General features: G+C 41.9%; 1 protein-coding gene across 2 annotated transcripts; it reads left to right on the top strand.

The window, feature by feature from the left end:
* The first annotated feature begins 10,266 nt into the window (after positions 1–10,266).
* LOC120666836 lies at positions 10,267–14,651 on the top strand. Of its 2 annotated transcripts, none has more exons than XM_039946812.1 (3): positions 10,267–10,546; positions 11,734–14,199; positions 14,299–14,651. In XM_039946812.1, exons 2-3 carry the CDS (start codon positions 11,752–11,754, stop codon positions 14,404–14,406), a joined length of 2,556 nt encoding a protein of 851 aa, XP_039802746.1. In that variant the 5' UTR covers positions 10,267–10,546; positions 11,734–11,751; the 3' UTR covers positions 14,407–14,651. The 2 variants fall into 2 exon arrangements, with proteins under 2 accessions (XP_039802746.1, XP_039802747.1); XM_039946813.1 differs by lacking the exon at positions 10,267–10,546 and having other exon boundaries at positions 12,050–12,183; positions 12,270–14,199.
* Positions 14,652–15,728: the final 1,077 nt, after the last annotated feature.

Genomic DNA, 15,728 nt, shown 5'->3' on the forward strand with positions numbered 1-15,728 from the left:
GGTATACACTCCCGGTACCCGAATTACCCGAAATATATCAAAAACCCAATACTCAGCACAACAATGAGACCCAGGCAGCCCACTAGCCCACAAGTGAACTAACGCTGGCCATCAACTGATTCGTAAAGTCTAAGGGACGACTGGTGGCGCCGGAGCGCAACTGCGCGACTCCTCGGCCCAGCAGGCCATCGGCCTTTTACCCAACGCACCCATCCAGACCGGCCTTCATACTAGGCCGCGCTGGCCATTACAGATCAGATCAGATCGAGACGGCTTCCTTCGTTTGGAAGGAATCGATGCCGCCATCGACGAGAGGGGAGGCGGCAGTTGCGGGGTGGAGCTGCAGTAGCTGTGCGGCGGGGCTCGTGCCGGCGACGGAGAGGAGGGCCCGGAAGAAACCACGAGCTGCGACGCCACCTCGAAGATGGTAGTTGTGTGGCGGAGCAACGGCGAGGGAGATTGGTGGTTGCAGACTCCATGCCGGCAGCGGAGAGGACCTGAAAAAGCCACGGTTCGCGTGAGAACAAGGACGTCAAGTTGGGCTTGACCTGAAGGCGGTGACTCCCCAAGCAGGCCAACATCCATGAGCATCAGAGGAGAGGAGGCGGAGGCGCGCACCCTGATGCACGGCATCCTCCGGCCCCGACGGGCCCGACGACAAATCAAGGTGAGTCCCTCTTCCCAACCTTCCGCATGCTCCATGTGCTACCTTTGCTACTGCTAGTCATGTAGAGACGTAAGTGCAATTATGCTTATGTATGTGCTGCCTGCGAGGTGTGATGTGCTTCCCTGAGCGATAATGTTTATGTCTCTTTAGTCGTATGATGATGCTTGTTTAGGCTTGTGCTACCTGTGCCACAGCATCTCTGTGCAATTTTTCTTATTCAATATGATGTGCGATATGCAGTGTGCAATGCAATTTTTAGATGCTTTTTCTAAATTAGATTTTGTGTGATGTGAGATATGCTCCTTGTGACGTAGCATGTCTATTATTTTTTTATTCAGAAACTGTATAGTGTGATTCAGATGTTTTTTTTGGATTAGATCCTAATGTACCATGTGTGCTTGAGTTTTTTGCTATAATTTTTGGATTAGAACTCATCATGTATTGAGATGTAAGTGCAATTTTGTGTTTATAACTCATGTGAAAAATTGTAGGTTGTTTTCCTAAGATTATAATGTGTAGTTTTTAAGATTAGAACGTATGCTGAACCTATATGGGAGATGCCCATTTTTCTGAACAGGGAGAAATTTAGTCTTTATATCTGTACAATTTATTTTATCTGAGATGTAGCAACTTATATAGAGCATGTATCAACTTATTCAGAAATTTATTTTCTATTTTGATACAACATGCAACATCTTTATTTCAATTTATTTTAGATCACGTACACTGCTTTTTTTCTTGTTGAACCCTCGCCGGTGCTAATCCTTGGCATATATATGTTGCTAATCCTCAGCTATATAGCAACTTTTGATAAAACAACTAATGCATTTTTATTTGATATTTTTTTACCTTTTTCTTTCTAGCATAGCATGGAAGCAAAAATTTGAAGTTACTGACACAGAACTCCTTTCCAAATTTGAAGTCGGACTTCTCTACATGATCATGTTTTTCATGTCGTTACCGGAGCTTTCGACACCTTCGGAACGCCACATTGACGTCCTTAACCTTGTCCCGGTGTGTGCTTGGATGTAAAGATGACCTTCACGCCTGTCTTCGGAGTCGCCGCCTCATCCCCGAAGGCGGGCCTGATTGTTCATTCTCCCTTTCGAACCTCTCCTGGACCTTCGGCTTGCTCACGACTCGGCCCTGCAACCAACAAAGGTAGAATTCACCGGCTCGGTTCGCAGGACCGAAAGTTAAAGTCATGCCCATTAGGAGCCTGCTGACCCTTTCGGAACTCTCGAGAGGCCCGGACCTCTAGAGATAGCAATCCCCAACACAAATATATCATGCACGGCTTTTCACCCCCCATGTAACTAGTGAAAAAACTTCAACATAGACATGGTTGCATTTTGTTCATAGCTATAGGCAGGGGAGCCGAGTGGAGAGGCAATGCAAGCAGGATAGAGGGCACACCTTGTAAGCTGTTCATGATATATTATTTTTTAGAGGGACCTAATAGCTTGCACCCAATATGCAGGGAACCCAATTTATTAATGTTTTTTATAGAAGCTAGTAGCTGCCACCCAACTTGCAGGGACCTTTGAATGAGGATAAAAAAAATTCAACTTATGATACATCTTATGTCAACTTACTTTCTAATAGTTATGTCAACTTCAGCAATATAATAGTGTCAAGTCATGTGTTACTATTTTTTTGTGTCATTTTCTCCTTGTTTGTTTTCCTCTTTTCTAGCACAACCAGGAAATGAAAACTAAAAGATGATGAACAATCTATCTCTGTCTCTCTTGTCTGTATCCCTTAATCATTCGATCATAGCTTGTTGTTAGATTTATTTGTTGCATTATGCAATTTGCGACCAGTCGCGCCTTATCCCGGTCCATTTCCTACCTGGCCCTGTGTTGTTTTCCTTAATCTCTGAACAACATGTGGAATAGTTTTTGTTGAATAGCTTGACAGCGACATAGCCTATGGGTATCATGGTATTTTTTGTTAGGTGCCTAGGGTATTACGGGAATACAGGATTAGTTCTTGTTTCTGCAAATAATAATTTAGTATCTCATTATTTGTAATGTCTATTTTGTCAGCAAGTTACACCATAACACCTATTTTTGACGGCAAGTAATATCATGCTACAAAGTGTCAAGTTACTTGTTTCAGCAAAATGTAAATTGTCAATATTATCATTATACAGTGTCAACTTATATAGTTTAAACTGCCAAGTAAATTTTGTGTCAAATTATTTAGGCACTTTTTATCTACAGTATCAAATTATGAATACAAAAGTGTCATGTTGCATATTACTAAGTATTAAGTTATTTTATAGAAATGTGCTACAATGTATTAAGGAGGATTTTTTTGGAATGAGTGTGGTAACAGCAAGTTCTAGAGATATTAAGGGGAACACCAGCATGAGTGATGAAGAAAAGAGAAAAGCAAAAGCAAAAGAAGCAATGGATGAACGGAACAAAATCAAGAAGCAACCAAATAAGGTACCCTTTAATTTTTCTCTCAATTTGATGAATAGAGTTCAATGGTTGTGAGCAAAATAAATCGAATGCTAGTTTGCCCATGTATTCATATATTTTGAATAGTTGGTAATTATAATCAGTTTTTTTCTTGTATACACCATTCTTTTTAGCACGACAAAGAAGTGGAAATTTGAAGTTACTGATCCAGCCCCATCCTCAAGGAGAATGACTAGGATGTTCTAGAGACATCTTTTTATTTATTTAGATCAGCATGTAGCAACTTATTCAGAGCATAGACCTTGGATCAGCATGTAGCAACTTATTCAGAGCATAGACCCTGTGCTTTCTATTATTCTTAAATCATGTATCACATTATGCATAACACATCACATGAACTTGTGTAAAGTATCTTTAGTTTGTAAAAATCACAGTCACCAGCTAGTGATACTTAGCTATTAAGTGCACTTTTGTTTATATCGTTTTACTTTTTCAATATGATACGGGAGCACAAAAAAGTTGCCGCTCCAAAGAGAACAACGAGATCTTATTCTAGATTGGAAAAGTCAGATGGCTCCTAGAACTTAGAACATGAGGTTTGGAATTGTAAAGGTGAAAGGCAAGCTGCAAGAAGGTGATCAAGTGAAAAGAAAAAAAATGGAGAAAGTAACATTCTTAAAAATGCTCATATAATCCCTCTTTTCACATGTAGGAGAACTAAATATGCGTGTTGATTCTTGTTTCAATCTGTGGGTACGTTCTGGAATATCTACACTACAAAAAATCTGTTGATCCATGACGATTAAATTTCATCACAGATCACTAAAAAACCGTCATAAAACAGTATCTATGACGATCTCAAATAACATCATGTATTGAGCGTCATAGATCACACCTCGTGATGTTCCTTAAATTTTCGTCATAGATTGCTTGATCCATGATGTTTTAAAACCGTCATGGAATGTCCACGGGCCCCCAAAGCCCAACCCAAACCTGTTTTCTATGACGAAAATTAACGTCACGAACAGTATAATTTTCGTCACAGATTAAATTACCATGTCACACAATGATGACATGGAAGATGACGTGGCTGCTGACATGGCGATGATGTGTAAATTTACGTGGTCGATGACATGGCTGCTGACATGGAATGGCTGCCACATGAATGATGATATAGCAGCAAGCTAGTTGGTCAGTTTGCATTGGGCCCATTTGCTTATAGCCAGCCCATTAAAATACAGCCCATTTTTCTAATTAATCAATTATCATTTCAGCACAAATCATGATATAAACCAGCTCATATATATAGATAAATTCTGATCCAACATCTCATCACATACATACAACATCAAAGTTTTTTGATCCAGCAAAAAATAAGTTTAAGTCTAGTTAATCTAGCACAAAATCTGACAATACTGCCAAAAAGTAGCTTCAAGCGAACACATGTTTCAAGCACGAGCTCAAATTTTGCATCCTTCTCAGCTTTTAATTACATACCTGCATATGATATAGCACACATGGTGAGTACAACTGATGCATTACTTTTCTCAACCAAGAACCAATCTTAATTAATAGAAAAGCATTACGGTAACATTGACATAAACACTAGGAAGTAGGCACTAAACGAAAAAGATTATACAAGAACCAAAATCACTCATAGCAGTTTCAATTTCTCAATGCAAATCCTTCAGGAGCTTGGATGACCTATTATTTGTTATCAAACACAATAAAAATATCATAGAATAGCATAATGTAATCAATATGACATTAGTAGCTCATTCTGCATATAGCAATATAGGCCAGCAGGTGAACAGTAGTACTACAACTTGCATATTTAAGATTTCACTCTATTAACATAGTATCATTCTTAAATAGTAACAATCAGGTAAGAGAATTGAGATGGACTTGACCTGACCCTAGGTCTAAACCACCAAATGCCCCTGCCACACCTGAAAATTAATTTGAAGAAGATAGATTATACAATGGCCCTGCCACACATCAGCAGACACTAGGAGCCAAACAGTAATCAAATATTCAGATGAGATTTCAAGTTTACATCAAGGTCGTATAACTGCTTAGTTACAGGTTCAGAAAACTTATGCATAAAAGTTTCAATTGTCATTCTTAATTAGAGCGTCATGGTTCAGACTAGCATTATTATAAGTTCAAACTTCGGAGCATCATTCCAAGGAAACAAATCACTATACAGAACAATTTTCAAGTTTAGCTTTTCAAGGACTAAGAGCATTACGAGTTCAGATATTGCATTACAAGTTCAGATTAAAGACTTTCAGAGCATCATTACACGGCACCAGCAGTCTAGCAAACAAGGGTGAAGCAATACCTTTCTAGCATTCGGTCGAACATGTTGCTTGCATCACGAATATACTCTTTGCTCCTGGAGCCTGGGTCTGCAATGGCCGCCAATGTTGTATCTTCAATGGGAGCCAGGCTTGGTGCTACCTGAAAGAAGAGAGGCACTTATTCACTCACAGGTCAGAAATCACATTAGGGCAGCACTGCTGCTGCTCTGAATTGCCGACGATGGAATCACAAATTAATAAAACAGCAGAGAACCGAGAGCTGAGGCAGCGAACAAAGAAAGAATGAAGGACGAGCTGAGCATAGAAATCACAAAACACCAGCTGCAGAGGCAGGCACACAAGAAGAAATTAGATCACAATAAGGCAGGAAGCTAAGGTGTCACCTGCCTCATCTTTCATTTTACTCGCACAAACAAGCCATATGAATGTTCAGATTATAATGATAGGCTGTGCTAATACACTGATGTCAAAGTTCAAAACAAAACTATGGTGCATTCTCAGACATAAGATTAACAAAATTGATGATGTAAACCGAACCAGATTGATTAAAAAGAAGTACCAGCGATCTGAAAAATTGAATCAAGGAAATTATAGACTTGTCCAAGGGGAGAAAGGTCAGGTTGCAAACGCTGCTTGCCTCTTGTGGCCGGATGTGAACGAGCAGCTCTAATCCAAAATCAGTCCATACCTAACACTACGAATCTCTCTAGATCCAGAATGAGAGAAGGAGGAAGAGGCAAAGGGGAGGAGAGATGCACCTGGGCGAGACGCCGCTGTTTGACTCGAGACCGGCATGGGAGTAGCTGCCGACGCCTCTGACGCGAACCCTAGCAAGAACGAGGGGATGAGAAGGGGAAGGGGAACATGGAGGGGATGAGCCGGAGCAGGAACTGGGGGAGTTGGAGGAGGTGCACCTGATACATCCGCTCGGTGGCACACGAGAGAAGAGATCGAGTTGGAGGTGACGACAGGCTTGGCGAGGCCCGCGTGCGCCACGCTGTGACCTAGCACGAGCGGCGCCCACGCCAGCCGCGCCGCGTAGGGGACCAGCGTGGCGGCCAGGCGCGCTTGCAGCCCGCCCACACCATCCACGCTGCCAGCACCAGCGCCGCCTTCGAGATCGAGAGAGAGAGAGAGAGAGAGAGAGAGAGAGAGAGAGAGAGAGGTGGACGGCGCTAGAGAGCGGGAGAGCGGAGCGCCCGGCGCTAGAGTTAGGGTTTGGACGGGGGATGCAGCAGATTATATAGCATGGTATCACGATCACAACCATCAGATCAACAATGGACGGTTCGAGATGAATGGGCCATTTGGGCCCAAACATTTCTTCATTCCTTTTTTGCTTATTAATATTTCTCTTTTTCTTTTTTATTTTATTGCCCATTATGAAGTAACATATAAAACTAATTATCTAATATGAACTAATATATTTGTACATGTAATAGACAACATCTAAGTTGTCATGCTGGAGTTTCAAGAATTTTCGAACAGATTTGTTATTTTCTACCATTTAAATGAATTTCTGCATGCTTGTTAAAAGTAATTACTATTTGAACTACAAGTATCTTGAATAATATTTAAAAAAAATTAAAAAATATAATTAAGCAAACATATACAATTGTAGCCCATATCCTGAAAATAGATGAATTATTCAAATGTTTGTTAGGGATAATTCAAGCTTCTATGCACAAATTTAATGAAAATAAAAATAATAATATCCAAATTCTGTCAGAAAATTCTACAAATTAATATGACACTACATTTTTTACCTATAAGCTTGTCAAAAAACTTTCATATGATTCTAATAAAGTAAAACTATACATTGTTCATAAATTAATATATCTCTCATATAGTTTCCTATAACTCAACTCAAACTTTGAAGTTTCATTCAACTTAAACTATATATTTCTCATATACAACTCAAATTTTGACACAACCTTAATTTTATGTTCTTGTTAACATTTGTAGATTTATATGGCCACTTTTTGTAAAAAAGTTGTTTTTTCTATTTTTTAACTAACTAATTAATACACCCTTGTGAAGTAACTTGTAAAATAATTAATTTATATACACCTAATTATATTTTTACATGTAATAGACAACATCTAAATTTCCATGTAGAAGTTTCAAGAATTTTTTAACAGATTTAGTATTTTTTACCATTTAAATGAATTTCTGCATGCTTATTGAAAGTAATTACTATTTGAACTACAAGTATCTCAAATAATACCAAAAAAATCCTCAAAAATATATTTTAAGTGTACCCATTCTATTATAGCTCATATCCCAAAAATGGATGAAAGTTTTAAATATTTGTTAGAGATAATTTAAACTTCTACTTGCAACCATAATATAAAATAATGATAATAATATATACAATGTCTCCAAAAATTCTGGAAACTGTCATAGAATCGTTATATGGATGTTTAAGCTTGAAATAATAGTTTCAATAGATTTTGCAAAAATTAGGGTATACATTCTTCACAAAATGGATGGATCTCTCACATTAGTTCATATTACTAACGATTCTCATGTTTAGCGATGCGACCTGGGTTCGAAGCCCCTTCTGCTCCCCTTTTTTTTTATCTAATTCAACCATTCTGGAGAATAGGTTTATCTAAAATAAAATGCTACACTTTGATACAAACCAACTGATGGTATGTTGGTGAAAGCAGACTCCCGTGCAGCGCTGCGGTCCTAGTTCGAATCCCCCCGCAACTTCTTTTTTTGTTACAAATTTCACGTACAGATGTTTTGGCAGTTTTTATCTAACATAAAATGCTTAACTTGATGCAAACAAAGTGATGTCGCGGTGGTAGAGCAAGCCGAAGTTCAGCCCTGTCACCAGGGTTCGAATGCCCTTGGTGGCCTATTTTTTTACCCTTTTTTCTTTCTATTTTTTTAAAAGCATTTGTGTCCTACATGACAGGTGGGTCCATGTTGATGCCATGCAAACAAAATGATTTTCTGCATGTTTATAGAAAATAATTACAATTTGAACTACTTCTATTTCAAATACTATTTAGAAAATTCCTAAAAATAAATTTTAAGTATGGTTGTTCAATTATAGCTCATATAATAAAAATATAGGAAAATTTCAAATGTTTTGTTAGGGATAGTTCAAATTTTTTTCAACCACTTTTTTTATTCAATCACATATGCATGTACCACGGGAGGATAGGGAGCAGAATAGGACTTAGTAGAATGTTGAAATTTGGTTTAAGGCTTTTAGTTTCTTTTTCGTGTGCGCTGACTATGCTGTCACATAAGCATCAAATAAGAGAAGCAAAAACTTGAATTGAAAATGAAAAATGTCAAAACATATAGTTAAAATAGCTATGACGATTTTTATGATATTAATGTTAAAACATCATGTTTTGTGGGCTAAGTTATGACGAATTCAATAAAACGTCATAAAGTTCTGGGTCTAGGGTCCATACCTTCAAATTCGCCATAGATTGTGTGCAATTGTGACGCTCCATTAAAATGTCATAAAATTTTCGTCATAGATCACCACATTTCTTGTAGTGCTAATGCCTTATATAGAAAATTTACATAAAAATAACTTTTAAATTTTGTACCAAGAACTATATAGTAGAATAAGTGGTAACATTGTTATTTTTTAGCAAGCTATAGAGCAACTTATGGTCTTTTTCTCTCCCACTTGCAAAAATTATTTCATGCTTAACTTACTTTCTATGAACCTTTTCCTTTTTTCAGGATGTTAATTTTCATCATGGTAGAGAAATACAAACTCAAACTTGGTGAACCAGCTCCCTCCCCAAGTAGAAGGACTATTGTTTATTTTAGAATTCAAAGGCCAGAGAGGGGAGCTCATGTAACCTAGAAGTTATATATGAGAATTAATAGACGACCAGGTGGCAAAGAGTAAAATAAGGATAAAATTGCAACAAACAGAAGGTGTTACCATAGATGAGTTGCCAATATTTACTTCATAAGTTGCCATATGATCTTGATGTAACTTGACTTTTGCATATGTTGTAAATTCTTTTTACATTACAAGTTACTTTGTAGGTTTTGCATGGATACAAAGTATCTATGTAATTTAAGGTAATAATAGATATAAACTATTGCACTATACAAATTAAGTTTCTCTGTCCATGTATAAATTTGTAGTAGACAACAAGTCGCTATACATTTGTATATAAGTTGTCACTATACGGTCAACATAAGTAGATAGTTACATAAAACGGTTTCAAAACATATCAAATATGGATCTTATATTGTAGATATTGTCATAAAGGGCACAATAGTGCAAATAAATTTGAGAACAGATTCTTGATGAGAGAAATATACTAATTTGAAGGAAACATCATCTCTATATTAGTAGTAACAAAGTAAAAGTTATCGTAATTTCTATACATTAATTGATATTAATGAACGGGTACAAAAACTCTAAATAAATTATAGAAGTTACGACACTGCACAATATAAGTTGCTATGTCTATAAATATACTTATATTACACATGCAGAATAAGTTATTATTTGAAATATATAATATAAATTGTTACATAGGTTGTCATATATTGTGATTATATATTCAACATAAATTGATAGTTGTATAAAACAGCTTCAAAATATATCAAATATGGGTCTAGTTTTGTAGATCTCTTTGCAAGGAATATTATAGTGCAAACGGATTTAAAATATAATTCTTAATGAGTGAGTTATGCTCATTTGAAGATAATATGTCTAGTTCTTAATATTGACGTCAGCAGTGATGTAAGTCTGGAAGCGATATTTACCCAGCTGCGCCAGCAGTTCGTTGGTTTTGGACAAGTGGCCTCCTATGATTGCTCATTGTGCCCCATGTGGTTGGTCGGAAGGGGTCGCATCAATCATTCGATCCCCTCCCTCCCACCCAGCCTCCACTTTCCCCAGTTCCTTCGCAACTCCCTCCCGAGTCCCGACGCCGAGTCGCCGACGGCGGCCCTCCTCCTGCGCGCGCAACCAGCCCACCCCCGTGCGCCTCCATCGCCTGCTGCCCCGCTTGCTGGTCGCCGCCACCGTCTGCTGCCCAACTGCCCCGCTTGGAGGTCAGCCACCACCACTCACTGCCACCGTGTCCTGCGGTCACCCAACAGCAGAGCTGGCATCGTGGCCCAAGGTGATTTGATAGCTCCTAACTGCAAGTATTTGCTCCCGAAGTGCAAGTATTTGAATCTTGAATCATTGCGTGTGTGTGCGATGTGTTCTGGTGATTGGGGTGATTGCTATGCCTGTACACTAATGGAAATTCGGGTAATCGGAATTACCTGATACCCGAACCCGAAATTTCGAGTACCCAAAGTTTCGGATATTTTTTTTTTCGGGTTAATTTCGGGTAGCATTTTGAATTATCCGAATTTTTCATTACCCGAATTATCCGACCCGAATTACCCGAACGCCCGGGGCTACTGAAAACCGCACGGCAAACTTTTTGCCGTGTGTTTCACACGGCAAACATACGTCGGCAAAGAGGCCCTTTGCCGCAAAGAGTTTGCCGAGTGTTAAACTGACACTCGGCAAAGATTTTTTTCGAAAGAAATAAAAAAAGAAAAAAAAGTCACCGTCGCCGCTCCTCTGCCTCACCGTCACCGTAGTTCCACTACCTCGGCCCGTTGCTCCGCCGTTGCCCCGCCGCGCGCCGCTGGAGGAGCTCGCGTCGCCCCGCCATGCGCTGCCAGAGGAGCCCCGCGCCGCTGGAGGAGCCGACCGCACCGCCGCCCGCTAGGGCTGGATCCGCCCGTACCGCCACCAGATCCGATCGCGCTCGGGGCCGCGCACCGCCGTCGCTGCTGGTGGCCGCCGCTGGAGGCCGCACGCCGCCGCCGCTGGTGGTCACCGCCGGCCGGCGCTCGAGGCCGCGCGCCGCCATCACCGCTGGTGGCCCCTGCTAGCCGGCGCTCGAGGCCGCCACCGAGGGCGGCCGGCGCTGGTGGCCGCCGCCGGGAGAGAGAGAGATGAGGGAGGGAGGGAGCGCGGTGCATGCCTGGGCGTCGATCTTATCCGGGTGGAGATCTTTTGCCGAGTGCCCAGATCTAACACTCGGCAAAGTGCCTTAGTTTTCTTATTTTACTTATGTGCCTAATGTAAAAAAAGCACTCGGCAAATAAATTATTTGCCGAGTGAAAAAAAACACTCGGCATATAAGTTTTTTTATCGAGAGTATTTTTTACTGCACTCGGCAAATAATCTTTTTGCCGTGTGCCCGACAATATGCACACGGCAAAAGATAGGGAACAAGACAAACGCTCGTTTTCCGGTAGTGTACCCCGTCTGTACAAATACTTATTAACAAAGCCTTCTCTGCAGTACTGTTAACGTCGTCTAATGGGGAATAATATGGGTCGTCTTCAACTACACTTGGTAATGAATGCAACATCAAGAAGCTTTTGGCATGAGCTGAGGGATTTGTGGAATAGTCCAAGGGGAACAGTGCTCCGAATTGAGTCATTAGCCCTAGTGGCTATGGTTCTCTCCTTCTTTCTTGCTGCCTTCGGGTCCTGCCGCCGGTGGTCCAACAGTTGGTTCATACAAAAGGGCTTCTTGGCTGCAAATGCATTGTTTCTATCCCTAGGAACCTACTGCATTGGCCTAATGCAATCTTCTCAAGTGAAGAGCGAGATGTACCCCTTATGGGCAGTATCCTTGCTGGCCCTCCTTTGCTGCGTTGATTCAGCCGCCGCATCCAGCCTCGACAGCAGGAGTCAGCTCTGGAAGATGTTGTATCAGCTCTGCCTCTACTTTGGATATGTTGTTTTGGTGAGCATCTCAACCATCTCCAGTGATATTGGTAACATAGCCATTTGCTTGCTAGCCGCCGTGACATTCTTCAAGGGATTACATAGGTCAATGGCCCTTGTGCTACCAAGTTCTATGCGGAACATGGTCAAAGAGATTCCAAAATCCAGGCAGAATTTCTCTTTCATGAATCCAGGTGAAGAAAAAAATCTACTTGTCGATGACGACCTAGACACAGCTGAGCGTTGGGGATCTACTGAAATGGGTGAGATAGCTTCCATAAGGTTCCAAGACAGTAGGCTAGAACCAGAGCTCAATGCCTGCAAGGACATGTGCGTCTCCCTCTCTCTATCTCATCTGTTGCACCGGCGTTTCCTTGGGTTAAGCAGTGCTAAACCAACAATGGATAACAGGGAGCCCTTGGTTAAAAACTACGAGAGGGCCTTGAAGCTGGTTGAGACTGAGCTGGCTTTTCTATATGATGTCTTGTACACCAGCAATGCATTCCTCCATTACTACGAAGCGATGAGTGCTAGCATCTGGGCGTTTGCTTCGCTTATTGGGATATGCTTTGTTGGGACGACAGTTGTTGTCGTACTCGTACCTAGGGCGAGGGCTGCTCCTCGTCATGCTTCTTCTCCTGGCAACACCACCTTTGTGGACACCACGGTAGCGGACTTTGTCATTACTGGAGTGATAATGGCGTCTCTAGCTCTGCTGCAGGTGTTGCAGTTGCTACGCTGTTGGACCTCAAACTGGGCCAAAGTCTCCTTTGCCCGCGACTGCAGAAGGATCTTCACCTACTATAACGACGTATACGATATAAAAAATGAGGATTTGGGTTGGGGAATGAGGTTGAGAGCATCTCTTATCAAGATTGACTGGTCTGACAAATACCAATACCTCTGGCAGAATAAGCTCGGGCAGCATTCATTAATGGAGTCAGTCACTGTGGGCGGCATTCGTGAGTGTCGCATCCCTTGCTGCTTTTCTTTCTTGCAAGAGAACCAGTGTCTTTGCTTTTGCCTTTGGTTATGCATCTGTTTCTTGGGATTCCTGATCCTTAGCATCCAGAAAGTTTTGGAGGTGTTTGGACTGCAGTACGTACGTCGAGAGGTGCGAGAAATGTTTTGGGGCAGCTGCAACACAGGGGGTGGTGCCATTGAGTTTCACGCTGATGTGAAGGCATCCATCGGTGACTTCGTAAGTGAGAAGATGAGGGGCGATGAGATAAGTGGTTGGGCATCATTCAAGGTTGAGAGCAATGATACTGAACTAGGTGGCCTATTCTTGAAATATGTTGCAGAGTTGCGTCATCGTTTATCTCCCCTTTTCGAAGATGGCGATGATGAGGTTGGCGTGCCTTGTATTCTGATGTGGCACATCGCGACATGCTACTGCCAACTTGCACAGCAGCATAAGCATCACGACGACGACAAGAATCATCGCGTGGCCATGGCTCTGTCCAAGTATTGCACATACTTGGTGGTCTCAGCGCCACGCTTGCTCCCTGGGCGCTCTGACAATACGAAGAAACTGTACGCTGGAGTTAGAGACGTGGCAATTTGGAGTGTCAAGTCCACTACTACTGTAGACAATAAGCTGCAGGCAATGGAAAGCTTTGACCCGTCCAAGTACGGAAGGTATTGTGAGACCAAGTATGGAATGTACTCCGCCGAGTACCGTGTGTTGATGGGATCCTCCATCATCTATGAGGCGGGTGTGGCGTTGGGGAAGGGACTCATCGGAAGCACGCCCGCTGCTGATCGGTGGGAGATGCTGGCAGAGTTCTGGGTGAAGGCGTTGCTGTACGCGGCGCCGTCGGACAAGGCGGAGGAGCACATGCAGCACCTCTCGCAGGGCGGCGAGCTCATCACCCATCTCTGGGCTCTGCTCTATCACGCCAGTGTTCACAGGTGGCACCTTGATCAGCCACAAGCAGAAGCAGGACAAGGACCCGTTGTCGTCAAGATGGGGTGGGATTACATCTTCCGGATCCGCTCATGGAAAGACCTCAAACCACCACCTGCTGCTCAGGTACTGCATACATTTATATTTGTACACAACACCAACTAGTAATGTATATACACTACATGCTTTCTCAGCCGTTATTTTTCGTGTTTATTTATTTGTCAGGGCCAAGCAGGGATAATACAACAATTAACACGTAAAGAGGTGATCATCGACGTCGTACAGGATGACGACGGGGCTTCTTCCTCAAGCCAGCCAGCCGCCGTCTCATGAATGAAGCGCCGCCACCGCCGCCGCCACGTCCAGCGCCCTTTACCTACTTACTCCCCTTCATCACTACTAGATCCAAGAGGGAATGAATATGTACATGTAGCGCGAGCTTTTATTTATTTGCTGTTGTCTGTCCCCATGCTTGCGACTATGGCTGATCTATATCGATATGTATTCGAGGAACCGCCTAAATTATCTCGACTAAACCAGGTCATCATCCATTGATCAACCCAGCTTAAGCGAGATAATTCCGGTAGTCCCCGGTATGCGCCTTGAGCAACGCTCAGGATCAACTTGCATACTGTTTGTTCATATCATAGCAACCATCACAAGGATACATATGAGAGCAAGATTTTAAACTTTTGATTACAAGTCTTAATTATCTTACAAAAACTCATGAAGTTAACTATAACATAAGCAACTAAACATGGGATTTTCAGCATTTAAAGGTTCTTTACAAACTAAGGTGTATCCTAGGTCTAGGTGGATAACCTACCATGTTTTACTTAGATTCAGAGTTAAACGCAACGGATATTTAGAGAGTATTCAGTAGCAATAATGATGTCCTTGCCCAAGACACCACTTACATAAGCTTTGAGCGAATTCCACCGTCCATCTACTTTGCCGGCTCCGGCGGGATGAACATGGTCATCACTCCTTAGAAGAAAACCTGCAACACAACTTAACGACAACACCGTAAGTATATTTCGTACTTGCAGGACTTATTCATAATACTATACATTTGGTAGATGCAGGAGGCTAGTCCAGTTTTAACATTGATATATAAAAATGCGAGCATAGTTTTCAAGCGAATAAGCAAAAGACATGGCATCTAATATTTCTATATCAAGCACCAATGCAATTGCATAAGTAAAATGATCATGTGACCATGAGCTCAATCTTCCATGAACTCCATCACGAGACTCTACATTGGAGCGAACCTCAGAGAGCGTGCTCCATGACCGAGAGCGCGGCTATTATAATAGATTAATACCCTGCAGGGGTGTACAACTTTTTCCACATGACACGAGACCATAGGCCATACGACCCGTCGATCCGTAAGCAATGATTCACGTGTCAACCGTTCGCATACCCATCCCCAATGTTGAGACGAACGGCCCGGATGGACAGGTGCAACGGAACCGCCGACTACACCCCATCACAAACCATGCCGAATCCGCTCAGTGAAGGGTGCGTGTATGGTACTGAGCTTACCATCCCATTATAAAGCATGTGGCTTGTACGAAAAAGTGCTCAAGAAACCGGCATCCAAAGAGACGGTCCTTAACCAACTCAAGCAAGTCTAAACCATTTGGATTCCACTT

This window comes from Panicum virgatum, chromosome 3N, assembly GCF_016808335.1.
Source record: "Panicum virgatum strain AP13 chromosome 3N, P.virgatum_v5, whole genome shotgun sequence".
Lineage (NCBI taxonomy): Eukaryota > Viridiplantae > Streptophyta > Magnoliopsida > Poales > Poaceae > Panicum > Panicum virgatum.